The 16,513-nt window shown below is 44.5% G+C and overlaps 1 protein-coding gene across 4 annotated transcripts in view; it reads right to left on the reverse strand.

Annotated features, from left to right (window-relative positions):
• CNOT10 (CCR4-NOT transcription complex subunit 10) overlaps positions 1-16,513 on the reverse strand; it is a 517,759-nt gene that overhangs the window by 442,494 nt on the left and 58,752 nt on the right. For 2 of the 4 annotated variants that reach the window (XM_078663926.1, XM_078663927.1), the window contains exons 4-5: positions 5,365-5,515; positions 1,438-1,512 (exon numbers count right to left, since the gene is read on the reverse strand). In XM_078663926.1, the coding sequence (XP_078520052.1) occupies positions 1,438-1,512; positions 5,365-5,515 (226 nt within the window). The remainder of the gene's footprint in view (positions 1-1,437; positions 1,513-5,364; positions 5,516-16,513) is intronic. The other 2 variants (XM_078663928.1, XM_078663929.1) reach the window with 1 other exon arrangement.

The following is a 16,513-nucleotide window of genomic DNA, read 5'->3' on the forward strand; positions in this document are numbered from 1 at the left end:
TTACAGTAACTGGCCCCTTCTGTGATTTACTATGCAATGAATGAGGAATTAAGTGAGTTCTTTAAAGTGGTAAAATTTTTGTATTCAAATCTGCAGGAGAAAATTAACAATAGACAATTACTGAACTAGCTCAATTGTAACCGAATGTGGCATTAGATAGGAAACCTGTTTCTGCCACAATTTTTACATTTTGTTAAACAAACTGCAAACAGTTTTCACCAATGAGAAAACGTACGTAGGAATGACAAATATTTCTTTCAAAAACTAGTTTCTTTGCAGATAACAAGGCCAGGTTGAATAATACCAATAAGCATCACTTTGAGTTAAGGAAGAAACAAAATATACCAGTAATCTTTTAGCTGTCAGACACAGGCTGTACTGTAAGTTAAGACCCCTGTTAATAGGCACAGTTATCAGGCCTTTCATTGAAGCACTAGCTCTTGCCTAGTTAGAGCGCGAGGTGACAACAATATGATCATATAGACCATCGACCAACTCCAGGACCACTGAAATACCATGGCATGGAGACCTATATGGTGCGTGTGATGATCTTAACACCACTCCGGTTCAGGCTGGCTCTTTGCATGAGACACCACAAAAAAGATCTGCCCTTCCTTTTGACAGACAACTTTGCACTAATCATAAGAAGATTTAACAAGAGAGCTCTAAACATCAGGTTCCTCCTCTTAACGCAGGTCTGGAATTTAGGCTAGCAAATCAATCTTATTGGCTTTTCTCACATGAACTGAAATTACCTGTAATTAGTGTCTCATAGTAGCAATGGCATGCTGCTTCTGAGAGAAAAAAAGTTTACACTGTCACAATATCTACTTTCATAGTAGTATCACACTTAGCACAGCTTCTGCAATATACTAAGAAGGAGCTGAAGGCCAATATAAGGACTCCTGTATCTCTTATTATCCACTCCAAGGGTTTTCAAACCCTTTCACTATTGTGACCTACATTTTCCAATATTGAAACTATCACCCCTTTTCAAAAATATTGAGCTAGTTGGCACTTATAATTGATAGATTTGGCTCCTCCAATTAAGCCTTTTAGAAATTTTGCTGAGAATCTGTGGTGTCCCAACTTGTGAGTTTGAGAGATTTCGCTAATACATTCTATTTAATCTTGACCGTCCTCTCCCAAAGTGCCACATGACCTTGAAGTCGAAGGGAGTGAACCGAGCTCTAAAAGATGTGAAAAATGTTACATGTTACAAAGAAACTCTACATTGCAAAGCATTCATTCATGCAAGTTGATTAGTTTAATATACAAGACATACTTATGAAATTGTGAAAATTTGGAGTAACTGTTTTGATCACACCTAAATACATACAAGCAAGATGATTGCTGCGTGAAGGAAATAAAGTTTGTACTGCAATTAACACTGAGCTATAGAAGGCAACCCAAAGATTAATAGCTGTGAAGTTTCACCTCGTCTGTTTGGAGTAATTGGTCCATTAGGGCTTTGGGCGGAAGGTCTAGACGGTTTCAGACAAATACGTCTACCTAAATTTCAGCCGTAAATACAGCATCAAAAAAAGAAAACAATTTCCACAAATTACTGTGCTGAAAAGTGATAGCCTCTTAAAAAAACAAATTCCAAACAAGGATCTTTATCCCCCATACCATGAATATTATAATAACAATATATCAGGATTTTTGTGTATTCTAATGTATTCATAAGCTTTTAAAATGATAGTGCTTGCCACAGACGCTGCTTTTTGACGGGAAATAGAAAAAAAGGCATGCCGTTTACATGTGACTGAAAACTACAGAAAGTAACTAATCTGATACAAGTGTGGTAATTCTAACCTCTCCAAAAAGTAGCAGAGTGCACACATAAAAAACATAGTTAGTATATCAGTAATCCTCCCTCCCCACAATCCATAAAAGAGAGTCTAAATTAACAATACTTGAAAGTGCAAAAATTGCTAGCCAAGTGGTTTCCAATGACAACAGGAAACATTAAAAACATTAAAAACATGGACTTTTCTTTAACCAACTGCTGACTTTCACTTTTTCATAATTTGTATGTAGCATGCATTTCCTTAACCTTTGTGGCCCATCCACCTTCCTAGTCTATCTCAACAATAACAGTCTACTTTTTTGAATTCTTAAGTGCTTTTCACTTAGACCTATCTTCCTAACACTCCAATCTTGTCATTACAGAAAGGCAGCTTTCGCCACGAAAAAACTGAAGTGACATCATATATCTGGCCTTAAAATATTGACAACACATAGACTACCCAATATATCCGATGAATAACCAACGTAACAGTACACAGGAAATAACAAAACATTTTTAAAAACTGACCCTTTGAAGGAAAAAACACAAGTTATTTGTAAACTTATTAAGACCAATCCGTTAGGAAAATTAGAAAGTGCAAGGCCATGTATATGTATACATTTCCTGAAAGAGGGACACGTTCCAAAATATTTTTTATTATGTGCCACAAGCAAGTAGATCATGTTTAAATTACAGATAAAATAGTGAGCCTATTTGGAATGGGTTATTAGTCATGTTTTCTTTGCTGCAAGAGACTAGAAGAGTAAGCGAGTTATTCGATTCCCAGAAGGGTTGTATGTATCTAACCGTGAATGACGAAGAAAATATCTCTAGTTACAGAGTAGAAGTGTTTGTAATAAAATATTAGTATCGCTGCACTTTGAAACAAAACATTTTACAAAGGACCTCACAACCACCCGCTGGTGCTATATACTGCACCGCTGGTCTAGGGAAACCTCAGAGTCCACGGAGCTTACTTAGGGGTCCACAATGGATAAGAAACTTAAATATTATTCACAGATTGAATATAAAGTGTATAATAAAGAAACAAAAGGCACAACTAAAAATTGAGTTAGTATCCTAAGATGAATTCATGGAAGCAATACTAGTGCAGCAAACAGTATACATTAAGGACGTTGATTAGCCTCAATTGAATTTAGAAAATCTCCAACCTTCCAATTAAAATTAAAGTTTAGAGTTTTTTATAGTTGCTTGTGAATTTAAAAAAATATATATCATTAGTATATTTGCTTGATGAATACATGTTTCTATATTTTTTCTGTATTGTTTTGTGGTTCAAATCCTCGAAAATGCTACAATTGGAGACCCTGGCTTCCAGTAATTACTCAGTGGGGCCCCCAGGTTCCAATGATGTTTCAGTGGGGTTCCCCGGGTTCCAGTAATTATAAAGTGGGGGTCCGCAGTAGACAAAAAATTAAGAACCACTGTGCTACATGATTGCAAAATTATTTGTACATGGTCGAATTACGACCATTCATGCCAAACTGTGAGTATATCAACTTATGTTCAACATCAAGCCATGTTAAATTCTATTGAATTCAACATGGAGTCTTGCATAAATGAATTGTGGTAAAAAATATTTGAAAAAATTAATGTACTAAGCATGATTATTATTTGTAGACTATAAAAAAAAAGTATTTTAGTGAATTAATTTACTTCATTTTCTTGTTAAAATAGTGCCCGTTTTATTGATTTCTACGGCATTTCTACATTGACGTGTGAAAAAGATTTACTTTTCATTATAATTAAGGGCGTGGGGTTGTTGTTTACTCGTTTTTGTTAAACATTTTTGTTATCTTACTTGAAGGTACAGACCTAGACAGAAAAACATTTAACAAGCTCTGTCAGCAAGGCCTTAAAATGTTCTTATTATTTACTACAGCAAAAAAAAGTATTTCAAGGACAACAAAACTAATTTGGATAACAAGTTTTTTATAGCTTGGAAAGAGAGCATTTGAAACGAGCTGTCAAAAGTTACACCGATAACCTGCACAAAGAATAACAAAAATGAGGCCTAGTTTTTTATATTTATATGTTACTTCTAAATCTGTTATGCCCGTCATCAGCGGCTTTAGAACCATTCCTAATCGCCGAATGATCATTAAAAAACATGACAGCACAAATAGATAATTTGGAAACCACACGAGAGAAATATTTTACAGGAGAGAATTTGGATGGTCATACAAAAGTATGAAAACTTGATTACCACTTATAGGTAACCTCGAAGTGCTCCTAAACGTACAGCAGAGTGTGGTGAATTTAAAGATAAACATAAAGTTACCACAAAGCACAATGTCAATTTTGGAGCAAGGTACACATTAGCTTTTAGTCTAACATATGTTTGCACAATAAAATTTGACTAACCAATATTTTAAAGCCAGTCAACAAGACCACACGGAAATTTATGACAACAAAATGTACATAGTGGTGAAGATAGAACATGGGCAAACCAACCGTCGACAGAATTCAAGATTTGTGTCCATCCAATTCTCCTAACTACCTAGCATTGGTAGGCTGCGAGGAAGTTATGCACCAGTAAATTCTGCCGTTTTTTAAATCATGCATACATAAATCATGTACACAACCATTATTACTCTTTTCGCATCGATTCTTAGCTTCCTAGACACATCGGAGTTGAAATGTTTATTTGGGAGCACAAAATATATGCTGAAGATTTAGTGCAATTAAACCATTCTCCAGCTTTCTCCACAAGCTCAGAACCGTAGGTAGCAAGATGTCAGCTTCAAAATTCTGCTAAAGCTATGTTAAAGCAAAGTGAGCAATTAAAACACTAAATATAAATATGGCAACTCCTCTTTCAATGACAGCACATGCTCTGAGCTACAGCTCAAGAACTGTGAGCTTCAAACTTTAGAGGACAGAAATGTGAATTTATTACGAGAGAATGTCAGCAAAACTATACAATTTAAAAGGACAAACTATTAATGAAAGCATATTGTTGAGAACAAATAAGCTTCCAGAATTTCTTTTACTACATTTGTAAGAGACAGTGGTATAGGGAAGAATTGCATAACCATATGTGACAGCCCTTAAGGGCCACCTGTGAAAGATAGCACTATTGTGTGGGCACAGATGTCTCTGCTTTGACATTATCACTGACTTCCTGGCACAGGATAATCAGGACAAGTGCATGCCAAAATGAACCTATTTTTCTTCTATTAGACTGTACTGCCCAGGTATGTAGGTTTGACTAACGTCTAAATCAATGTTGCCAATCATGAGGCACGTAATCTTTCAAGCAAAAGAAGACCATAACCTAGAACCAAACTGACAAAGTTTTATTTAGAAAAACTTATAACTGGGATGCGTGTATGGCTTTGTTAATACCACACATTGCAAAGCCTTGCTAAAAATGTCACAGAGACAGATTGTTACAGATTTAGAGTCTGGACATTTAAGAGGCTTGATAGAGTACTGCTAAGCATTAAAGCCACACTATGCCTTAAAACATTACCTGCTATTCACAAACTTGGACATCCTTATTTTTGTTTTATATGATTACCTAACCTCCATCTCCAAGGCTCACATACCAAAAGGTTCAATGAACTGGTAAAGCTTCTCTCCGATAGATATTGCTTCGGAATACTGCCGCAAGTGATACAGAATGACAGCCTGATTGTAGTACAGCATACTGTTTTCAACATCATCCAAGCTATCCATCTCTTCAACAGCTGAATGAACCTACAAAACAAAATAAACACGTTCAAGAGATGCTTTAAATATACAAATACCAACAGTTGAGCAAACAGTGTGGTTAAACAAGCAATGTTGCACTGTGGAAAGGCAAGGGAAAGACAGCTAGTAAAGTAGCAAGAATGCTAAACAGAAGCAATTTGCCTGTTAAGAGTGCTGGTGGGGTTTAAAAGAGAAGCTGGGTAACCAGCAGATTTTCAATTTAATCTATCTTGTCTGTATGTCATGCCATATATGTGCAGCCCTGGTTCCCGTCTCCTTTCTGTAGCTTTCTTCATCTATTTTATCAGAACCTTCGGGAGCGGGGGAAATAGAATGAACAACGGGGAAGGAATCAAATGGGAGACAACTGAGGGACAGTGACATTGTCCAAGAATGAAGTCTGTATTCCTTCATCCACATTACATTCATAGACTAGTAGCTCAAGGATAAGTGTCTTTTGGCATCTGCTATAAGCCTTAACACAATTACTGCTCGGGGACACTGGGGCAGTAGGGGGTGGTACGGAGAGCCTCACCTTAAGGTCGCTTAATCTACTCACATGGATAGCACTTGGTACCCAATTCTTTAACAGATCGAGACTTTCAGTGCTCCGTCTACAGGCCCCTCTCCTCTCTGACTTTTACATTACCTCTTGCTGGAGCAACATATGCTATCATTTTTAATTCCACTTCTTCTCAAGGACTCAATCTTTAATTCCCTCCTAAGCACTCTCCAAACCTGTGTCAGACAACTAGTCTTCATTAGTTATTGGATGGTCACTTGCGGTCCCATGAGCAATTTAGCAATGGCTGGTTTTCAACTTCTACCCTCTGCCACCAACCTCACTTCTACATGTAAAGTGATGGCCGCTGTTAAACAGTTGCAAGTTCTGCCACAAACAACAGCTTCTATATAGTCAAAACTCTCATTAAAAAGTTAGTGCTCTGTAACGGTTTTGTAACTTGTGCCCCTTCATCTTCTACTACCACACAAAGGGTGGACTAAGATCCACTCACTGTACACATCCTAACTCTTAAATCTATCTATAGCACCCTACCTCAGCCCCACACCTAGTCTGGAGAGATTCGAAATAAACCCCTAGTTCACAGTCTCTCAAAAAACTCACAATTCCCAACCAAGGCACCTCCTCCTTGCTTGGTCATTTGCTCTAAGGTCCTTTCCCCACATTTAAACACAGTCCACTATACCATCACCCATGGCGCCTTCCAGCAAAACCTAAAACTCTGTCACTTGAGACAAGACTTCCAAAGTTCTGGCAACACTCAATATGCCAATTTCACCTCTCCAATGTCTTGAAAATTCTCATCTACATTTGTTTTATTATCCTACCAACTTGTAACAACAAAGTGTTTACTCCTTCTACTGCAAGCCAATGCGCTAGACAGTTCCGAAATAGATGCTTCAATAAATAAATACAAATACTGCCATCTATGCCCTAGTGTTGCCCTTTGACCATATTTGCAACAGCCATTGAAACCAGCTTTATGTGGTTGTATAAAACAGACATGTAAATTCAAACACTCAAATTAATCCGATAGATTCCAGATTATGCCTAGGATGCTAATAAATGAATAAGCACACAAGAGAAGCTACACCACTATCCCTTAAAGGGCAATACCATCTGGGATCACCTTTTAAACCACTTAACAAGGAAAGACTTCATATCCTCAGCCAGCCATTTAAGCAAAGAAATAACACAATCAAACCCTATTTTCAAGCTGGTTCTTGCACCAGAGAAACATTTTATAATGAAACGTACTGCAAGAAGCCAGGCGCCTCTAAACCAAGTCTCCTAACTTTTTAGGTCTGTGATGGGAGAAGGTATCACCTGCAGCTTTGGCACAGTTGATACCACCATGCAAAAGAAACAATTGATGGACGAAATGCTGGATAATGCAAACATTCACCCCAGTCACAAGGATCTGGGTTTAATCCCGCATTCTTTTGCTCACCACACCACCCCAGTTTGGACCCAGCCATATGCAAATCAGTCTTGACCCTGTTCCTTGTGGGAACAATGCAGCCCGAAATGCCAAGCCAGGTCCTCTCCGGACCGGAAACAAGCATCCTGGGACCGGTTTCAGGGCATCACCCTTCATCAGCCAGGCTAGCTTGAATTCAGTGGTGTAGTGAGCACGGGACCCACGTCTGGGCATACCCTTCCCACTTCGGGCAAAATATGCAAAAGAAACAATTGATGGACGGAATGCTGGACAATGCAAACATTCACCCCCAGGCACAAGGATCTGGTTTAATCCATCAAGCCAATAATTTGGTGAAATTACACTTTTAGGGCGAAATGTGATTGGAGAGATCTTGTGTGCCGTTTTCCACAGGTGAAAAAATGTTTCAGGAGAAACCGGCAGTAAACTTATCTAAGCAGAAAATGGCGCCTATTGAGACATTTTCTTAGAGAACGAGCCGGCCAGGTGCAAAAAATTAGACAAAACTGCGTAATGCATAATTAAGGCTAACAAATTTAGGGAATACTGATGCGTAATTAAAATTTCGTCAAAGCCTTCAACTAATATAGGTTAACAACTGCACAGGAAGGAAAATGCTACTTTCCAGTATGCATCTGTTCTTGGCATGTAGAGCTGCAGAGTTGCACACTGTGCAGATTGCACACTGTGCATAGATCGCCACCTAGTGTTGGGCCCGGATGTTTGCAGTTTGTTGTTGTCCTGAAAAGTTCTTTGGAAGTCACGAGATAGGCGACTCCTCCTTTGGACCACATTGCGCATGGGCATCGGCTCCATCCCCAGATTGTTTTTCGCCATTAGGGAAATGATGGAGCTTTACAAGAAAAAGGAAGGATGCCCATGTTGTATCTAATTAAGATAATACTGGAACAGAGAAGGGTAGCCGGGGAGGCGGGTGGGCGTGTGCAACTCTGCAGCTCTACACGCCAAGAACAGATGCATACTGGAAAGTAGCATTTTCCGTTCGAGGCATATGAGCTGCAGATTGCACACTGTGCATAGATTGTATAGCAGTACCCCCTCTTAGCGGCGACCACCCCTATCTGTTGCAGTAGTTTGAAATAATGTTTTGAGAACAGTCTGGCCCACATTAGCTTGTTATTTGGTTTGCACATCTACACAATAGTGTTTTGTGAATGTGTCTGTGCAGTGTAGACCATGTAGCTGCTTTGCAAATGTCATCTAGGGGAATTTCCCTAAAAATGCCATTGAAGCCCCTATCTTTCTTGAAGAGTGGGCTTTAGAAGGAACGGATAACATCCGTTTAGCTTTGTATTAACAAATCGGTATGCATTTGACAATCCATCTAGTTATCCCAGATTTTGAAATGGGATTACCCTTGTGTGGTGGTGAGAAAGACACAAAAAGTTGTTTTGTTTTACAAAAGGGTTGTGTTCTTTCTATGTAGTATAGCAATGCTCTTTTGACATCTAACGGGTGAAGAGCTCTGTGTGAAGAGCTCTTTCTGCTACTGTCTGTGGTTGAGAGAAGAAAACGGGCAGTTCCACAGATTGATTCAGATGGAAGGGAGAAATGACTTTGGGCAGGAATTTTGGATTAGTACGCAGAACTACCTTATTATTATGCATTTGCAAAAAGGGTTCTTGAATGTTCAGTGCTTGTAGTTCACTAACTCTCCGCAGAGAAGTAATAGCTACTAGGAACGCAACTTTCCACGTTAAAAATTGTAATTCACATTTGTGTAAGTGTTTGAAGGGAGGTCCCATTAACCGTGTGAGAACAATATTTAAATTCCACACTGGTGAAGGTGGTACTCTGGGAGGAATTATTCTTTTAAGGCCTTCCATAAAGGCTTTAATGGCAGGCACTCTGAACAGAGATAGATGTTGTCTGTTTTGCAGGTATGCTGCTATTGTGGCAAGATGTAGTCTAATAGATGTATAGGCTAAGTTACATCTTTGGAGATGAAGTAAGTATCCTATGATGTGTTGAATAGACACATCTAGGCGATTAATATTGTTATTGTGATAATATATTACAAATCGTTTCCACTTGGCTGCATAACATGCCCTAGTGGCTGGACGTCTAGCTTCTTTTATGACATTCATGCAGTCTGGAGGTAGGTTTAGATATCCAAATTCTAGGATTTCAGGAGCCAGATCGCATGGTTGAGCTGAGCTGGGTCCGGGTGTCTGATCTCTCCATGGTTCAGTGTTAAGAGGTGTGGAGACAGGTGCAATTTTTGGTGTGGTACTACAGACAGTTGTAGCAGTGTGGTGTACCACGGTTGTCTGGCCCACGTTGGAGCAACTAGGATGAGAGTCAGAGAATGCTGCTGTAGTTTTGCGTACTACTAGTGGCACGAGTGGTAGAGGTGGAAAAGCATACGCAAATCTGTTTGACCAGTTCATCCATATCGCATTGCCTTTGGACAGTGGGTGTGGCTATCTGACGGTGAAGCTTGGGCATTTGGCATTTTCGTGGGTGTAGGAAGGTGGATATCTGACTATGGTTACCCCCAAACTTTTTGCCTGGTGTTTAGCTGGTTTTTGACTTTAGTTGGCCTGGGATCCTGCTATCCAGGGCCCCAGGCTAATTGCTCTCTCCTTAAATTGGACTCCATGTACCTTAGGTACATACACAATTGGAATTGGCACACCTTATTGGCCCCTGTAACAGTGTACCCAGGTACCCAGGGCATAGGTGCTTCCAAGGCCTACCAGGGGCTGCAGCATGTATTGTGCCACCCCTGGCCTGGCCTCCATATTTGACACAACTGGCTGATCACTCAGCTGGGGTAAGTCGGTGTAATCACCCCTTACTTAGGTGTAGTATGCCTATACCTAACCTAAAATGGACACATATGTTCCTATCAGTCACTCCTATGGAAGGCCTCATCAATCCTGAAGGCAGAGTGCTTGGAAATATGGGAGATAGTGCTCTGGCATGAGCTGAGCCTGTCTGCAGCTTTCGGAACCATGTCCTTTAGCTGTTTCATGATACTGCCATACCATATACTCTTAAGTGCATTATGAACCTCGCGGTTAAATGCTATCTTGGGTTTGGCTTTATCAAAACATGTCGAGTAAGGTGTCATACGAATTGGAATACTACCCCCTCGCCAGTTCTGGCGACGGGGGTAGCATTCCACCCTTCTAGAGGGACACGACATGTACCTAGCCTGAACCCCGGTTAAAGTTAAACAGAGCCTCAGCATCACAAAATGGATGCTGCCACCACAGACACAAGTCTGACCTCCTGCTGCTGGGAGTCCTTCCAGTGAGGGCAGCTTGGACAAAGGGTTTCCTGCCTGGGGAGGTGCTAGCACCACTCCAGACAGGATTTTGTGTATTAGGTAGGACAGGGCTGAATAGAATCAGACATGCCTGGGGCACACAAGGTGTCCCTGTGCATAGGCCAGTTCAAACCGGTGCTGGGGCCTTCCAGCCCCAGTCCTGGCGCGAAACTGGACAAAGGAAAGGGGGTGTGTTGGACCCGGTCCTTTGGGCAGGTTCACCCCGTGACTTTTTGCTTTTTCCTAGCCTGTTTTTGGAACCTGGGTTGGTGATTTTAGGCCTCTGCGCACTTTTTCACTGTGGTACAGTGTAAAGTGCGTGTGCTTTCTGTGTATGGATGGTGAGCGCCCTGCCCTCCCATAGGAATGAATGGGAAATATGTATGCCCATGGTAGATTCCTGATGCGTGGGGAGTGCAGGGGCGAGTTTGATATGTATGAACTCGTGAGAATGAATGCTGCAGAATGGTGTATGCGGCATGGCTGTATCTAGTCCAGAAGCGCCACTTTTAGAAGTTGGCATAATTGTGTAGTGAGTCTGCTAGCACGGGATTGGCTGATGGGCCTGGCCCAGGCATGCCTGGGCCTGTTGGTAGATGGACTGTCTGGAGGAGGGGGGTCTGAGTCAAGCCGTAGATGAAAGGCCCCCATCTGCTGTTAGGGGGGAGTGGAAAGAGCTCTGGTGGTGCCAGGCTGTGTCTGTCGGCCCACCCTGGATGACTCTCCCTCCCGATGGCCCCCTGTCACCTCTGACCTGAGGCTGACAGGAGAGGGAAACCAGATACTCCCAGAGCTTAGGGCTCGCCTACACAAAGACTTCTAAAGACTTCAAAGCTTTTTCTGTGGATAAGAAGGGGCTCTGCCCCTTCCAAAATGTTCTTGTCTTGTTCTTGTTTGCTGGACTAGAATCTATCAGGGGTGGGCGCTGCCCAGCCTCTGGATGCCTAGACTCCTGGAGGGGACCCCTCTGCCCTGCCTGGGCTGATGGGGAGACTTAGCTTTGCCCCCCTGGGAAGCTCTGGGGCTTTGGCAGCATGGAGGAGCTGCATTTTCCTGGGGAGGAGCGCTGGAGCTGTACTCCTAGCGCCTGGAAGCGCTCTGCCTGTTGTCTAGCGCTTTGGAGCGCTTCATTTTCCCCAAGCGCTTGAGAGCGCTTTGTCTGGACTTTTCCTAGCGCTGAGGAACGCGTCATTTCGATTATAGCGCTGGTAGCGCTCTGCTCCTCATCCCTAGCGCTTAGAAGCGCTCTATTCCTGTGGCCAGTGCCCCCGGTATCTGGCCTGTAGAAAGGAATCTGCCCCCGCCTACCTGCCTAAGGATCGGGCCGCCGCGCTGCCCGTGGCGACCCGGAAGTACCTGGCCGGCCGGCCAATCCCAGCGCGGCCGGCCGGAAGTCCCGCCCCGCAGCCCGGGTGCCGAGGAATGGCGACCGCGAGCCCGGGGAAGGAAGGGAGAGAAGAGGACGCATGGCGGCAGGTCGGCCGGGCTCCCGTGAGCTGAGGGAGCCCGGTGGCATCTGAGGAGGAGGCGCGCCGAGTGAGGAGAGGAGCGGCAGGCGGAGACTTGCGGCGGGGGCGCGAGGCACATTGTCGGTGCCTGCCCCCACCGCGAGCGAAGAGGAGCCCCCGCCGAGTACAGCCCGGTGAGTCAAGAGGGCTGGGGGGGGCTCCGTGATGTGGCTGGCGGTGCCGGTAGAGGCACCAGGGCAAGAGCGGTCCCGTGTGACAGTGGACTGCTCCGACGTGGCGAAGAGTAGTGCGGGAAGGGCGGCCCCGGTTGGCAGCGGGTCGCCCCAACGTAGTAAAGCCCAGAGAGGCCCGGGGGCCATTATCGATTGAGAGGCTCCCGAGTCGGCCGCATTGTTGTTGGAGAGCAAGAGGGCTCGGGGCATATCGGGGCAGATTGTCGTTGCCCGTCCCCAAGGGGCCCAGTTGTGTCTAAAGCCACGAGGGCTTCAAGGGCGGCCCCGGTAGGCAGTGGGTCGCCCCAACGCTTGGAGAGTCCAGGAAGGCTCGAGGGGGCATTGTCTGCTGAGCCTGAGAGCTCCAACGTTTGGCTATTTACAGTAGCAGAGCCTGTGTGGCTCCAACGCCTGGGGCATGTGCGATGTGCCCAGAGCCTGTGTGGCTCCAGCAGTGGCGCAGTTGGCGCCTAAGGGCCAGTGAGGGCCTTGGCGCAGTTTTGTTGTTTTCCAGCTGTCCAGCACTTTGTGGGCAGCTGCCACGTTTAGGCTTTTTGTACTTTGAGACTGGCGCTGCATGGCAGCGCACCCTGACTTTGGACTCAGGGCATCTTTGCCCCACAAGGCCAGTTGGCCTAGGGACTGCCACAGGTAGTGGCTTATGTAGTGTTGGCGCAATGCGATTTCTATGCTTTTAATAGTAATTGCCTACTAAGTGGTTTTGCGCTATGGACTTATGTTATGGCACCTCTGAATGTTTATGCATTATGTGTCTTTCTTTCCAGGCGCTGCACCTCTGAATGTTTAGTCATCCTGGGTCTTCTTGCGCTGCACCCCTGAATGTATTTTACTGCATCATGTGCTTTATTCTTAACACCTCTGAATGCTTTAGGCCTCATGTGTTTCTCTTTATTACTCCTCTGAATGTGTTCATGCATCATGGGTAAGGTGTTCTGGTTTATACCCCTAAATGTGTTTATTCTTAGGTGGTTGTCTTTTCTACTCCTCTGAATGTAGGTTTATTGCATCATGAGTAATGTATTCTTTCTTAGACCCCTAAATGCTGTGTGATACTTAGGTGGTTCTTCTTTCTTAGTACAGGTGGTCCTAGTAAGGTCCTGGTCCCCTGCGTGACAGTCTCCCAAGGAGTTTAGGGTTGCGTAGGTGGTACTTACCTGTTCCCAGTAGTTACTGGATGTGATCTATAACTGTTACCTTGTGTTACAGTGAAGTTTATATACTTTTATTCTAATTTCTGACAAGTATTTCTATATCTGCAAAGTGTTGATTCAGACAGTGGCCCATGTGGCCCTGTCTTGTAAATAATCCCTTGTGAATATTGCCGTGCCAGTTGGCACAATGTACATGTGTAATTTCTATCTGATATGTTTTGACAATACAAAAGTTATCTTAATATAACCTTGTGTGGAGTCTCTTTTGTGGTGTACCTAGTATGTTGTTGCTGTTGTGCGCTGACGCAAATGCTTTACACATCGCCTCCGAGTTTAGCCTAGACTGCCCGCGCCATGCTACCTAGAGGGCGAGCAGGGGTTATCTTGGCGTGTGACTTCCTTGCCCTGACTGGAATGGTGGTTTCTGCCTGGCTTTGGCATCAGCCTTAGCCTACCAGAAATAGCCGGTTTCCAACAGGGTGTAACCACCCCCCTTCCTGGTTCCACCCAGAGGAGGGACCTAGTAGGTGATCCGGCCCCCCAGATTCGAATAAGAGTGGGAGCTGTGTCCTGAGACTTCAGATCATCCTGAATCAACTTGAAATACAGAAGAAGACTGGACTTCGACATTCTGCTGCACAGAAGACGGAAGAGAATCTCCCTTGTGGCCAAGGAGTTACCACCCTGTGAACACAGGCACCAACCAGCAACTCGACGTCTGCTTCGCCGCCGCCTCCCGCCGGAGCCCGAGCCCAGAGCCTGACAAGACCCAGACTCCCAGACTTCTCACAGCCCGATCCACAGTCCCTACAAAGAAGGGACCCGTGGAGGCACCGAGAGACGTGGGACCGGACCTCTTGGAAGACCCCCGAAACGCTGACTGCGCAGCATCAGAGGCACCCTCGACGCTGTGCTTTGGGGTTTGAGAAGCCCCAACCTCGAGCAGCCCTTGCACCGAAGATCAGCCCCCCAGCATCTCCACGATCTGCGTGGGGCCCTTTTGCACTGTGCCACTCGACGCGCAATCCCGGCCACTTGCCACGCGGCTAGCGGCCATCTTGGCGACGAAACCTTCAACTTACACTGCGGGTCTGGTTGCTCCAGACTTGCCCTCGCTCCTGTAAAAAGGAGCACCTGCTCTGACCTTGCTGGTCCGAGTAACAAGCCTTTTTCGATTCCTGCGTGGCTTGCATTAGCCAAGGACTGTTTGCTCCAATCAAGTTGCCGACACCGCCAACAGCGAGAAGCCTGCGTGGGACAGCTCGTGACCGACTCCTGGACGTCTTCGACCCCTCGTGTCCACGTGGCTGCAGAGAGAAGCTACACCTCGACGCCTGTTTGCACCCGACATCGCCTGGTTCCACTCTGGTTCCACGGTAGTCACTGGCTAGTGACTTTGAACATTGTCCCCTCTGCTTTCAGGTCTTCACCTCGTCAGATCCACCCTTGGATCCACCGGAACTCTTCACATCGAGCCGCCGGCAGCATCTTCAGCTCCAAGCACCATCAACCTGCGTGACGAAACCCGACACTACTTCGACCCTGTGCACCCGCTTCCTGTGGGTGAGGTAACTCAGTAACGCCGGTGTTCCCACACTGGTATGCACCTCTAGTGTCTGTGTCTAAAGTTTCATCCTTCTAGGTCACTCGGAAGGTTCCTTAATAACTAACTTTGTAACTTTTACGCACCATTGACATTGCATTGGTAAAGCGTGCACTTTCCGCACTGCACCCGAGTCCCGCGGGCCTTTCCCGACTTCTTCACTGCTAGTCCCGAACAGCTCCAGCGATTCCCCAGGCCCTAGGCCTCTTCACTTTCCCCATAGTGGTTCTTATACCACTATTTTAGTATATGGTTTAGGTGGCCCCTAGGGCTCATCCATAATTGTGCAACTTTTGTGTATTTAAACTGTGTTTTGTTTTAACGCATTTGCTTCTGTGCTCATAAAGAGTATCAGGGATATTTGTAGAAATAAATCTATATATATTTTCAATATATATATATCTGTGTGGTGTCCTTTCATTTGGTATTCAAGGGATTGTGTATGGTAAAACAGCTTGCTTCACATGCCTTTACAGAGTTTAGCCTAAGACTGCTTAGTCCATGCTACCCCTAGGATAGCTTGTCTATAAGGTTGACTTTACAACCTGCACCATAAGGGTTGCTTGGCATGGTACAAGGTGATCACTAGAACTAGTGAGCATCATATACCAGGCCAACTTCTCACAGTGGGTGGCAAATAGGTCTATCTGAGGTTGTCCCCACATCTGAAAGAATGGTTGAAGAACTTGCATATGAAGTTCCCACTCGTGGGTCTGTTATGTTTGACGACTTAAGAGATCCGCTATGGTATTTTCCACTCCTGGAACATGCTGGGCTAGAAGGAATATGTTTTGAGGTATAGCCCACCGCCATATGTCCTGTGTTAGTTGAGAGAGTTGCAGGGAGTGTGTTCCGCCCTGCTTCCGTTTGTAATACATGGTTGTCATGTTGTCCATGCAGACTAACACAGCTTTTGTTTGATATTTGCTTTTGGAAAGCTTTTACTGCTAGGAATATGGCTAGTAACTCCGGGTGATTGATATGGAGTAACTTTTGTTGTGGCATCCACCTGCCTTGCATGGTGTGGTGCAGTAGGTGGGCTCCCCAGCCGGAGAGCGATGCGTCCGCTGTCAAGACTATCTGAGGAACTGGCTCTAGAAACGGTCGCCCTTTGGAAAGGTTTTTGGTGTTCCACCACTGCAGAGAGCCATGAGTTTGACCGTCTACCAACACTAGGTTAATTGGCCGTGAGCCTGGTTCCATTGACGTGATAAGCACTCTTGAAGAGGACTCATTTGTAGTCTTGCATGGGGTACTATGAAAATGCAAGAGGCCATCATCCCTATGAG

This window comes from Lissotriton helveticus, chromosome 10 (genome assembly GCF_964261635.1).
Source record: "Lissotriton helveticus chromosome 10, aLisHel1.1, whole genome shotgun sequence".
In the NCBI taxonomy this organism is placed as follows: domain Eukaryota; kingdom Metazoa; phylum Chordata; class Amphibia; order Caudata; family Salamandridae; genus Lissotriton; species Lissotriton helveticus.